Genomic DNA, 14348 nt, shown 5'->3' with positions numbered 1-14348 from the left:
ATTGTAGAAGATAAATCTCTTGGAGGTCCTTATAATTGAGGAGAAGACACATGAATCAACAAAAAAGATTATGAGCTTAGTCTTCTTCTCCTTCACTTTTACTATCTAGACATTGGAGTTTAACCATAGACTTGTGAAAGAAGTACCTAATCAAATAATCTGACAAACTGATTCAGTTGGATCAAAACACTTTTTGGTTTGGTTGAGGTTGGTTGAACTAGACCCTGTTCACCTGACTAAGCTACATACAGAGCCACTCCACATTCCCAATAAGCATTCACCTTTTCAAATTTGTATTTATAGCAATCTAGTGAATCTCTCTCCAAAATTAAATATATTATTATGCCATACCATATTTATATTTTAAATACTTCCAAACCTTGTTCAAAATCCCTAATTTTCCTATGTAGTTATGATTAGAAACTAGATCGATGCATCTCCTGATAGGAACTTTTATCACCTGCTATCTAAATACTTTAAATAAAATAAATAAAATAAAAAAAGAGACAAGTTTATATATTTCTCGTACACACCACATCAAGCTACATGCCTAGGTGAATTTATCAGACGTAAGAGAAATCTCAAATAATTGTTTAAAATAATAATCATTCCTTACATTATGCTAGGCTACATTGCTGAGGATGATATGTGCAAAGGTTGAAATAGGATACAATGTACGGTATATACAAGCGAACACTCACAACAAGTAGAGTCTTTTATAGCATAAAACTTTAAAACTTGAATTGTACTATAAAAGGGATAGAGAATAATAATGTATTAGTGATAAATGAATGGCAAATCCCCATCGCCATGTGCTTTAGTGAGGAGATCTTTGGCATATTTGAAATTGCTAAGATGGAGGTTTTATACTAGTAGAACCTAGGGAGTAAAGTAATGACTATGAAACTCTGTGGAAAAATAACTTGATACATGTTTATCTATATAGGCTTGTATAGGTGCAATGGCCATGACATGACCATGTAGGTCCATGGACGTAGTCAGTCCGACCATCCATGTCGTGGATGTTGGAGGTATAAACTCACATGGATAGTGGAGACTATATGATTGGAAAAGGAATGTCAGGTAATCCAGACTGATTAGGTTGTGTAGAAGATAAAAGAGTATATATAATCTAAAGGGACCCCTCCTATCTTCAACTCCCCTAAGCTTTTCTTTGTGGAAGACTGGAGAGTTGGTTAGAACCCTAACTTAGCATGCTGATTGGGGTGCTAGAATCTCTAGAAAGTATGCTAATGGGGACAAATGTTGGCTTGTCACTATATCCATACTTAGTGTGTAAACCATGATACAACATGAATGGTGTGAAAACACTTGGATACATCATGAGTGGTTTATAAACCATGATACATCATGAGTAGTGTGAAAAATCTTGGTTTTGAAGATGGTATTTCAGAGCCCTAATTCATAGTCCTAGTCTAGTTCCCTTCATTCTTGATTGGACGAGGGTATTAGAGGTTAAAATATCGCATGGGTAGTCAGGATGTCAAGATGGTAAAAGAGATTCCATGTAGTTCCACATCCAAAGGTAGTGTGGAAAATGAAAGTGGTAAATATACTCCAAAGAGACCCCTCCTATCTTTAACTTCCCCAAAGCTTGTCTTTTGTGAAACAATAAGGAGCTAGCTAGGCAAAGTGGGATGCTAATTTAACATGATAGAGCCTCTAAACGTCCATGTAGATGTGTATGCTTCTAGGGGGCTAACCACGCTGGGCAACCATACTCCTTATGATGGGGGGGGGTGATACAATCATGAGTTAACCTGCCTGGAAAATACAAAATGTGGATGGAGCATTAACATCCAAAAAAGGTGTCCTTAAAGGACTTATATTATGTCACTTCAATAATAACAATTCTTTACAATATGAGTTTCTTTCTTTTCTGGAAAGATAATTACTTGCAATATGGGTTTATTGGATTTGTGGAAGGTCATTGTTTCTTCCTTAAGGATCCTTATCTAGCTAGATGAGAATTGTAAACAATTCTCTTAATTCTCTTTATAAAATAAGTTCCTTGATCCTTTACATCAAGATCGTTACTTAGTATAGAAAGATGTCACACATAATACCCTAAGTTTTCGGATACAAATCAATTTAACATGTAAATTCATTATGATTTTCTTTGGAATAAAGACAACATTTATGGTGAAACAAACCAACAAAACCACAAGAAAAAGAAAAGACAAAAGATAAAATCCATATAAACATGCCGCCTTTTTCTCCACCAATTGTGTCACCAATTATTCTACAGTCTACACCACATGTTGAAGCATCTAGAAGGTGTTGAGGTACACAAAACTAATAATGACACAACCAGTTTCCAATATCATAAAGATTAGATGAGATCAATATACCACCTATTCATGTGGATACCTAATCGACAAAACCAACACACAAGGTAAGCATACAATATCTACAGTTGTGTACAAATCATCTTTCCAAGTGCTGCTATGACAACTGCAAAATTGGTGAACACGTTTATGTAAGGTCTTGTGATAAAATGTGTAGAGGCATAAAAGGATATAGAATATGAGGTGAGACACAAGGCATATACATCATACACTTAGTAGTGTGGCCATTGTGGTATGCTTCCAGAGGGCTCACAATTATGTGTCTCCTCTCCACCACCCAAAAATTAAAAGATAAGGTTCCTTATCCTTTGCAAGCCTAAACCTCGATCACACAGGGAAGAGAAAGCAACCTACAAGCTATGATACTAATGTGATGCATACGCCATGGTCCCCGACTACGCAGACACTCTTAGACTATGCGGATTAAAGACATAGGGCTTGGAGTCACCACCCATCTATAAAGTAAGAATGAGGGATCTCTCCATCCCTACCAGGATATATTTAAGGGCTATCTTGTCCACATTCACCCAGATACCACGATACTCCGACGCGGATGTCTCACCCTTGAGCCCTGGACTCGCTCATCACCCGCTCTCTAGAATGTGGTCTCGTAGTCGTGCTTGCAACCATGTACATGCTACACGCTACGTGACATTAACTCCCCCTTAAGAAGATAATTCTTCCACAAAAACAAAATCTAGATAGTTATTTGTAAGCATACTCAAGTTCTCCCATATGGACGCTTCATCCTCTCTATCCTTCCACTTAACAAGTGCCTCTCATCAATACATAGTATGCCTCGTCTTTCCATTATCTAAATACAAGAATGCCGATTTTAAGGAGGAGTAGCACATCCATGGAAGAGAAGTGCCCATGTTGCAAGAGGTTGTTCTTGTGCCATCAAATTTGCAGGATCACTTATGAGACTAAGGATAGAAGATAAATATAATGTGAAATGAGACTAAGGATAGAAGATAAATATAATGCGAAATGAGACTGAGAGAGAAAGACAAGAATATCCACCACAAGATATTTAATAAATACGAGGAAGAGAGAGAGAGAGAGAGAGAGAATAAAAAGAAATCCACCATACAATTTAGAGAGTTGTCCACCACAGGATAAAGGAAGGAAGATAGAATTCCCAGATAGAGAGAGAGAGAGAGATCCACCATAGGATAGAGAGAGAAGAGAAAAAATGGATCCACCACATGATAGAGTGAGAATGGAAAACAAGGATCCACCATAGGATACAAAGGGAGAGAGAGAGAGAGAGATAGAGATACATAACATATCAAAAAGGAGCTAGAGAGAGAAATCCGTGAAATTAAGTAAAACGGAGTTTCCACATGAGAGAAATTACTAAGAAGTGTTTATTAGTCCATTGGTAGTGCACACATCAGCTTTCATTGCAAGATGAACTTCTCTTTACTATGTACTTCAAGTGTAACTTGGTGACTAACATCTGCCTTGGGGTTTGTCCACTTGGAATTTGATGATGCTGAAGAGCTGACAGCCAGACTATAAACTTTCAATGGTTGCAACTACTGTTCTGCATGTGACATCACCAAGAAACTCCTTACACAAGCATCTGATCTGGCCATTTTGTAGTAAGTGACCAATGGTGTAGAGCAAGAGGCAAGGAATGGAGGTTCATTAGGTGGGTGGCAAGGATATATGGAGAGAGAGACCATTTAACATGGGGAAAAGGATTTTAAATGGACCGCAATATCTAGGAGAGAGCTGTTGACACTTTCATGTCTTGAGAGTCTCCAAGTTTGTAGAGACTTTCAAGAAAACAAAGTCACCCTTTTCAAAGTTCAATATACATTTTTGCACGACCTTGTAGTAATTCTTGCATGTATTTATAAAAATCCTTGACATACTGATTATTCTCCTTTTGTAGCCCTATAGCCATAGGAGGCCTTGGCTGAACCATGATACATTGTGAGTGGTGTGAGAACCCTTGCTTTTTAAGATGATATATTGGAGCCCAAATTTATTTTCCTAGTCTACTTCACTCCATGCTTGATTGTACAAGGTTATTGGAGATGAAAATATCACATATGGGTCATGAGCATTGCAAGATGGAAAAAGGGTTTCAAAGTAGTCCCACATACAAAGGTCACATACAAAGGTAGTGTGGAAAATGAAAGGGTAAATATAGTCCAAAGGGACCCCTCCTATCTTTAACTTCCTCGAAGCTTACCTTTTTGTGAAATAATTATTTAGGAAGAGTGGCACATCGCCATAGCATGCTAGAGTCTTTCTATGCCCATGTAGATGTGTGTGCTCCAGGGGGGCTAACCACACTTGACAACCATACTCCTTATAATGGGGGTGCTACAAACAGGAGCTAACTCATGCTTGGAAAATACAAAATAAGGATGTAACATAATATCCAAAAAAAGTGTCCTTAAAGGCCTTATAAATATTATGTCACTTCAACAATAACAATTCCTTACAATATTTGTTTCTTCCTTTTCTGAAAGATAGTTACTTCCAATATGCATTTCTTGCTTTTGTGGAAGGCCATTTTTCCTTCCTTTTAAGGATCATTATCTAGCTAGATGATCATTGTTAATAATGCTCTTAATCTCCCTTAATTCTCTTTATAAGCTAAGTTCCTTGATCCTTTACATAAAGGTCGTTACTAAGTATAGCAAGATGCACACATAATACCCTAAGGTTTCTATACAAATCCTTTTCACATGTAAATTTATTATGATTTCCTTTAGAATAAAGACAAAATTTATAGTGAAACAAACCCACCAAACCACAATAGAAAAGAAAAGAGAAAAGAGAAAAAATATATAAACATGCCGCCTTTTTCTCCACCAACTATGGTGCCAGCTATTGTACAGTCTACAACACATGTTGAAGCATCTACAATACAAAAGGTGTTGAGGTGCACACAAAAGTACTAGTGACACAACCAATGCCCAATATCATTGATGTAATGAGATTAATGTACCACCTATTTATGTGGATGCCTAATTGACAAAACCAACATACAAGGTGAGTGTACAATGTCTACGGTTGTGGACCAATCATATTTCCAAGTGTTGCTATGAAAAATACAAAATTGGTGAACCTGTTTATGTAAGATCTATGCCTTGTGATAAAAAGTGTAGAGGCACATAAGGATGAAGAATGTGAGGTAAGACACAAGGCATCCACCATGCACTTAGTAGTGTGGCCATGGAATTCCCATGAGAACTTCCATTAACCTAGTTCTCAACAATTACAAATATTGTGACCACCTATCCAAAAGTGAAAAGATGCAGGGGAGAAAAGAGCTTGAGCTCTGCACACCTAGTCAGAAAACCCTAAAAGAGAGCACACAAGGTGAGAGGCTGAAAATCGTCTTCTTCTTCACTCAACACTCAACACACCATATACAAAGATAAGAGTATACACAATATGAAAGGTACTCAACCAAATACATACTAGGGTTCTCTATAGTGTGAACTCAACTAAATGAGCTGGTGCTATAACTATGCCAGTCTCTAGAATGGCTGTCACACAGCATGTCATCCCACTGGCCGCATATCACCCATGATCTCACCAACCATGCCAGTGGTGTAAGTGTGGGGCCTATCCCCCAGGCGGTTTATCAGTGTCCACTGCCTCACTAGTAGATGAGCTCGATATCTCAGCACTCCCCATCGAGCTCAACTCCATCTCATGTACACCAAGCAAAGCCCTAAAACCGTGGAGCTTCTCTGTACCCAATGCTTTGGTGAAGATGTCAGCTACCTGATCCTGTGTGCTGACATAAACAAGGTCAACGTCTCTTGCCAAGACCTTCTCTCTCACAAAATGGTAGTGGACCTCTATATGCTTCATGCGAGCATAAAAAACTAGGGTCTTGGCCAACTGTATACTGCTAATGTTGTCACAGAAAATGACAACTTTTCTATCCATTGATAGACCCAAATCTGCAAGTATCTTTCTCAACCAAGCTACCTCAAATGCTGCCATAGCAATACCTCTGTACTCGGCCTCTGTACTAGATATAGCAACCATAGGCTGCCTCTTATTGCTCCAAGTCACAAAAGCACTCCCCAAAGAAAACATGAAGCTACTAGTAGATCTTCTATCTCAGATACTACCAGCCCAATCACCATGTGTGTACCCATGTACACATATCTCTGTCCCAATTTCATAAGATAGTCCACAATGCAAGGTAGACCTCACATACCTCAGTAAGCTTCTCAATGCATCCAAATGCGGCTTCCAAGGAACCTACATAAAATAGTCCACAATGCAAGGTAGACCTCACATACCTCAGTATGCGTCTCAATGCATCCAAATGCGGCTTCCGAGGAACCTGCATAAACTGACTCACCAACCCAACAGCATAACTCAAATCTGGCCTGGTGATCGTCATGTAGATCAAGCTTCCTACTATACGCCTATACATAGTAGGATCCTACAAAATCTCTTCTGAATCTGCACTCAACTTGCCATTTTGATCCAATGGCACAGAGATAGGCTTAGAGCCTATCATACCATACTTGGACAACATGTCCAAGCCATACTGTCTCTGCAGTAATCCAATACCATGTGGTGACCTAATGGCCGCAAGGCCCAAGAAATATCTGAGCTCCCCCAGATCCTTCATCTCAAACTTCTGTCGAAGTAAGATCTTTACATCAAAGATCTCTGCATCATGGTCCCCCGTAATGATCAAGTTATCTACATAGATGACAACAAGCACAACCCCTCTATGACTGTGTCTCACATACAGCGAGAAATCTGCATTGGCTACATGACAGCCAATAGTGACAAGATATTCAGAAATCTTGTCAGACCATGCTTTCTTGGTGCTTGTTTTAAGCCATACAAGGCTTTCTTTAACCTGCAAACATGCTCAGGGTGACACATCCTCAGAACCCAGGTGGCTGCAACATATACACCTCTTCCTGCAAATCCCCATGCAAGAATGCATTCTTTACATCCATCTGGTGTAAAGACCATTTCTTTGATGCAACCACTGCTATCACAACTCTCACTGTTGCCATCTTGGCAACTGGGCTGAAAGTTTTCTCATTATCAATGCCATATGTCTGCGCATATACTTTGGGTACTAATCTAGCCTTATACCTACTTATGCTTCCATCACTGTTATGTTTTACTTTGTACACCCACTTGTATCCAATGGCTTTCTTGCCTTCAAGCAATTGCACTAAATCCCAAGTCTCGTTTCCATATAGTGCATCCATCTCCTCATCCATAGCTTTCTCCCAAGACACATTTCCAACAACCTCATCAATGCATGTGGGCTCTACAACCTGCATAACCTTTGCCATGTATGCATAGTGATGTGCCACATAACCATCATAGGTAAACCTCTGCATAGGATTCTTCACTCCCCCAGATCTTTGCAGCTTTGCATTCATGGCTTCCATAGCCTTCTTTACACCATGTGTTCTCATAGTTGGTATCCCAAGCTCCTCATCAAGGCTCATCTTTGAGCCACTACACTCTCCATCAACATGAGAATGCCCTGCAAAAATGTCAGGCATACCAAGAGGCTCAACCACTTTCTCTTTTCCTTTACATGATGTACTAATCACATTTGCAGGACTGGTATTATGACGTATCCTGCCACTCCATGGTCTATCAACTGAACCATTAGATGAGGACTCTCTTGGTCCACTCAAAGACTGTGATTGCTGACTTATTTTGTGCAACCACATTTCCACTCATATCGTCCACAACAGCTTCTTTTTCAGTAGCATACTACACCTGTATCCCTTTTGCTTAAGGGAGTATCCAATAAATACACATTTTTTTGCTTTTGGATCCAGCTTAGTTCTTAGCTCATCTGGAACATGCACATATGCAATACATCCAAAGACTTTCAGATAAGACAAATCAGGTTTTCTACCAGTAAACCTCTCCTTTGGAGTTACATCATGTATGGCTGCAGTTGGAGTCCTGTTCATGATGTAAACTGTTGTAGAAATAGCCTCAGCCCAATAGCTATGCGGCATGTTCTTCTCTTCCATCAATTCTCACGCAATCTCAGCAATGTGCCTTTTTTTTTCGCTCAACAACTCCATTTTGCTACGGAGTGTACCTGCATGTAAACTGTCTCCGAATACCATTCTTCTTCAAAAATTCAGAGAACTCATTGGAGAAGTACTCTCCCCCTCCATGTGACCTTAGACACTTTACATATTTCCCTGATTGCTTTTCAACCATAACTATGAAATTCTGAAAATGAGTGAACACCTCACTCTTCTCCTTCATGAAGTATACCCACACTTTTCTTGTGTGGTTATCAATAAATGTCATATAATACCTATAGCCTCCCATAGACATGGTCTTTGTAGGACCCCATACATCTGAATGCATAACATCCAGTGCATTTCTGCTCACATTTCTTTACGTGGAAATACATGCTTTGTTTGGTTTCCAAATTGGCATGCTTTACATATTCTCTACATACCTTCAACTTTAAACTTTGGCAGCCCTATCACAATTCCTTTAACTTTAAACTTTGGCAGCCCTGTCTGCATAGATTTCATTCTCTGCACATTCACATGTCCAATTCTTTTATGCCAAATGTCTATGTTTGCAACAATTTGAACCATTTGCAAACATCGCAGAACTCACTTCAAGCATGTTTACATTCAATGTAAATATTCTGCCCACTCTGTTGCCTTTTGCAACTAACCTGCACTTGTCTTTAAAGTCTTCAACATAACAACTATCAGGGTTAAACCGAATCTACAAACCCTGCTCAATCATCTGGCCAACTGAGACCAAATTCTTTGTTATGTTCGGAACATGAAGTACATCTGCAAGGTACTTCACTTTGCCATCCTGCATATACAATGGCACATCTCCAACATGGGCAATTGGATGAGCAATGTCATCCCCTATTTCCACAAAACCTGGTCTTTCAAGGTTTTTCATCTCCTTGAAGCACTCCCCATGACTTGTCATGTGGTTTGAAGCACCTGAATCAACGTACCATACATCATCTTTTTGTGCTGCTTCAACATTTTGAGACATGGCATTCATAGCATGCGGCATAACAAACAACCTTTCATTATCCTCATTATTTCTGCTCGAGGATAAATAGTTGTTTTGCTGCAATTTCCCATTTTGCATGTCAGCCTGCTTCTTATAACAATCTGCCTGCACATGTCCAGGAGGCTTACCATAATAAAAGCATCCACGTGTATCATTATGCTGCCTTTGCCAATTTTCACGACCTCTTTGACTCCCCCTGCCTCTGAATTGGCCTTTTCCACACCTGCGTGTTGTTGTTGTTGTTGTAAATTCTGGGACTATTGTTGTCGCTGCTATTAGCCATATTTCTGATTACCTGTTCGGCCACCTCCTTGACCGCGTCCACGGCCTCCTCTACCTCGTCCTCTTACTGAACTTGTGTAGAAGGCTTGTTGCTCTGAACTGTTTTTGTTTTGTGAAGAGAGTTGGTCTGCACCCAAGCTCTTCTCTTCTATAATCAACATAGACACCAAATCTGTGAAATTGGGAATGTTTTTCCTAGTCTGAATAGACGTCTTAAACGTCTTGTATTGTGGCCTGAGACCACGTAGATAGACTTCCACCTTGTCATCATCATCTACTGAAACACCAATAGATGCAAGGGATTCCACAATACCCTTTATCTTCAATGCATAGTCATTCACACACATAATCTTTTTCTCCACAGTATGAAGTTAATTCTTCAACTGTATCTTTCATGTCTTGGTATTTATTTCATAGAGTTTTACCAAGGTATCCTATGCCTCCTTGGGGGACTTGGCATCCTGAATGTGCCCAATCATGGTGTCTTGTATACTGATAGAGAGCCAATACATAACTTTTCTGGCTCCTTTGTTCCAATTCTTGAACTCTTTCACATCTGCAGCAGTCGGATTGATCTCCGGTATCTCTGGTGCCTCTTCATGCTCACCTTCTATGTAGTCCCAAACCCTCTAGAAATTTTATCATCATACAAGAACACAAATCCCATTTGTGTTAATTATGAGTTTTAATTGTGATTTTATGATATATGCTTACTATGTGGCATAAAATCATGATTAAAACTTGTTATATATCCCTTTGATATAAACTAGTTATATCTCCATCTTACCCTTTCTACTCATAGTTTAAGGAAGAGTTCAATGTGACTTATTATTGTGGGTATCTTACGTTGCTCTCAAGTTTGAGCGTAATCCTACAAATCTACTCATTCACACTTTAAGAAAGAGTTTAATGTGACTTAATGTGGAAAAATTACCCTTCCTAGAACTCTACTCATTCAATGTTTAAGGTTGTGTTTAATGTGATTTATCATGGGAAATTAACCTTTCTCTCAAGTTTGAGCCTCTTAAAATGTGTAAGCTTAATTAGGTGTTGAAGCACCACTCTGCTGCAATCTATCTTCCAAGTTGTGACCATCCATAGCTATGTACTCCATGATAAAAAGGAGGTAACTCAGTCTTCTCAACATGCACCAAGAATAGCATACCTCTACTCTGAACTCACTCCTCTCAACATGCACCAAGAATAGTATGCTTACTTTGAACTCTTTTTACTATTAGATAAAAAATATTTTCTAATCTAATATACTCATATTAAAGTTAAAAACTCATAAAACATAGTAATCACTTTGTATATAAGTTACGTTTTGTGTACCTTAGTATTTGATGTCATAACATTTCCACTCTTTATGCTTGAGCACATTTCATATCTTTCAAATATCTTTTGCATCCTGTCAAAGTAAAGTTGTTAAATAATCTCTCTCTCTCTCTCTCTCTGTCTCTCTCTCTCTCTCTCTCTCTCTCTCTCTCCACATAGATATAGGTTTACTTTAATATAAACTACTCTAGTTTAGACCACATATTTCCTCTCCTTTCCATTGACTCGTTTAGGGGGAACATGCATGGAAGAAAAAGCACATTGCTATTTTGTAGATATTCTAAAGGACTTCAACTTTGTACCTTGATATCCATTTCTAGATTAAGTAAGGAGCTTTAGTTTTCATTATACCCTATATCGGATGATTCAAGGAGTTAATACCACATCCATGGGACATTAGTACTATTGGAATTTTCTCCCTTACTTGATAATATATAGATGCTATTTCATTATAAGTGGTTGATTATAAATGGATAGAGTTTGGCAAGCTTGCATTCTCAATGTAGAGCCTTGAGACACGTCACAACTTGCTTTTTTGAGACATAGGATGGTAGCACCAAACAATGTGAGTACATAGAGAGTTATTTGCTAGAAATAGCTTCTTTGAGATATAGGATGGTAGCACCAAACAATGTGAGTACATAGAGAGTTATTTGCTAGAAATAGCTTCTTTGAGATATAGGATGGTAGAACTTGTCAGTAAGTAGCTAGAGTGGTATTTGTGCTTGTAGCTTGTACATATGTAACAAAGCATCTTAGTACATAGAGTGAGTATTTTTAATTAATGAACTTACATTACATATACATAGAAGAGGATTTTTAATTAATGAACTTACATTGCATATAGATAGAAGAGTGAATAAAACAAGTAGCTCTTAAATGCAATTAGTTTACCTAAATTTATAGGTAGAGGTTTTCATTTTAAAATTCAAGCATGTCTATGTACAAAGGGAGTGGTAAAATTTTGTGTTTAAAAAGGGAAAGGTATAAAATAGGTATATTTGAAGTTCATGCTTACTTGAACATGTTATATTAAAAAGGAAAATGTGTAAAAGTGGGTTTCTTTTAAGTTCATGCTTATATGCACATGTTATACTAAAAAGCAAATGGAAAAGTAATGTACTTGAAATACAACTAAGTAGGTAAATAGAGCACTATTATTTGGAAAACATATCTTAATATCATCTTAATTAGATTTTTTTTATTTTCAGGGCTTCATATATTTTAAGTCTTAAGTATTTTAAGTACATGCTTGCATTCACATGTCATATTAAAAAGTAAACTCGAAAGAAATTTCCCAAACATACAACTAATTAGGTAATGGTAATGGAGCACTATTACATATATTATTATCATCTTTATTAAATTTATTTTTATCTTTAAATATTGAGTCTTGATTACATAGGCACATTTTGATAGGTATGGCCAAACCATTTTGGTAGGGTTGTAAACCATATGCAAGTAAAATCCCAAATCAATAGCTTAAGAGGATGCACACATAAGATACCAAAACAAGAAAATTATAGCTAGGCTAAAGTTAACATGCTCTTTTATTGAGTATTTACTAGTGTTTGAGAGATGAAGGCTTCACCCTCAAGAGGCATTGAGTTTGGTCAAATGGAGATGCCTCTCAGTTCAAAGCCAAGAAACCCTTCTATATTTTGCGTGATATGTTGGGATCACATGCTTGTAGAGTTGACATGGAACATCTTTAGCTCTGGTCATGGCAAAGGTGAGCACAATGGAGCTTGGGAAATTTTCAAGAGAGATTTGACACATGAGTAGTTGAGGTCAAAGGACCTACATTACAATGTGTAGTAGTAGATGAATTTTCTTGTAGGCTAATATTTGTCATGAATATCTTTCTTGCTACCCATCCAATCATAGGGATATTTTGCATGTCTACTAGGAGATCAAGTAAGAAGATGTGGATAGGAATAGAAAGTAGAACTATGAAGCTATCCCAAAGTCATTCTCCGGACATTATGTTCATGGGCATTCACCACATGATAGCCTTTCAATGGTATCAAGACATCTATCATGTAATTGTAATGCATGTACGTAAGGGTCATGGAGAAGATGAATCAATAAAAAACATGTGCCAAGATGGGACTATCACATGTTGCTTCCTACAAATGATGTAAATAGTGATGAAGAGGGCATAGAAGAGTCGTTGTATGCTAGTCATCATGAAACACTATCTAATGCACTTTTCCTAGGAGATAATCTTACAATCAATGTCAAGAAAAATAATGTATGCCATGGGGTTTGAAATATGTAAGGTTATTGGGTTTCATTTTCTTTCATACCTTGGTCCAATCACAAATGTGAAATTTTACATCACATATAGAACAACCACAAGGCTAGTACTATTACTACAAAACCTTGCACAATTACTACCAAAGCTAGCTCTATTACTACAAAAGCTAGCTCTACTATTGCCAAATCTAGCTATATTACTACCAAAGCTAGCTCTCCTAGTAGTACTAGTGCTAGTATAGCACAACATATGGCACAAAAAATAGTTGTACATTCTTGTGAAAATTAAAAAACTAATTTTGTTTCATTATATTCTCAAGAGTGCAACCCCTTCTCATGCAATACAATGGATAGTATCACAAGACTATCAAAATTATTTTGTATTATGTCATCACACCACTTAAAGTCTTTTTAGTGCTCATGGTGTGCATTCATAGTGGTGGCATACTTTGTATAACTAGTTAGTTAGAAATTAAACATTTTTTCCAAGCTTTGTAGGTTCAAAACCTTCGTCCATTACATGTGAGCCTACTTCTTTTGCTCTCTTTGGCTTAATTTTTCATTTCCTAATCTCACGCAATGTTCCTCATTTCCTAATCTCCATCATATACTCATGAAATGTAGGCTCTAGGTAGTTTTCTTTAACTATACCAACCACATCATCATGTTGTACCCTACTAGTAATCTTATCAATTGCATTTTCAACTACCTCATGAGCATCTTTGTTGTACTCAAATGGTAAAGGACTAGAAGCATCATAGTCCTAGACACAACTGAAAGTACTGCTAGTAGTGCCGTTATTACACTAGCATTGCTACCACTAACACTACCTAGCATTATTAGCACTAATTGCAACTCCTAGTAGTATTAAACACCACAGGTAGTGCTCTAATAGTGTGCAACAAACGAAGCACTAAGCCTACAAGGATCTTAGTCATTGTTACTAGAAATACTTAATATCAATAGTAGATATTCTTAATATCATTTCTAGTGGTGCTTTACTATCACTACTAGCATTAAATTAGTCATACATAATATTTTATTATTCATTACTAG

At 37.6% G+C, this 14348-nt stretch overlaps 1 protein-coding gene across 3 annotated transcripts in view; it reads right to left on the bottom strand.

Moving 5' to 3' along the window:
• LOC147633145 (agamous-like MADS-box protein AGL11) overlaps positions 1–14348 on the bottom strand; it is a 339941-nt gene that overhangs the window by 304334 nt on the left and 21259 nt on the right. For all 3 annotated transcript variants that reach the window (XR_015267047.1, XM_086805809.1, XM_086805810.1), the window contains exon 2: positions 11031–11106. Coding sequence is in view for 2 of the 3 variants with exons in the window: in XM_086805809.1 (XP_086661935.1) it covers positions 11031–11106 (76 nt within the window). In the remaining variant the exon portion in view is untranslated. The remainder of the gene's footprint in view (positions 1–11030; positions 11107–14348) is intronic.

This window comes from Cibotium barometz, chromosome 12, assembly GCF_041138505.1.
Source record: "Cibotium barometz isolate CiBa-2024 chromosome 12, ASM4113850v1, whole genome shotgun sequence".
NCBI classification, from domain to species: domain Eukaryota; kingdom Viridiplantae; phylum Streptophyta; class Polypodiopsida; order Cyatheales; family Cibotiaceae; genus Cibotium; species Cibotium barometz.
This window is presented reverse-complemented; position numbering and strand designations above follow the sequence as displayed.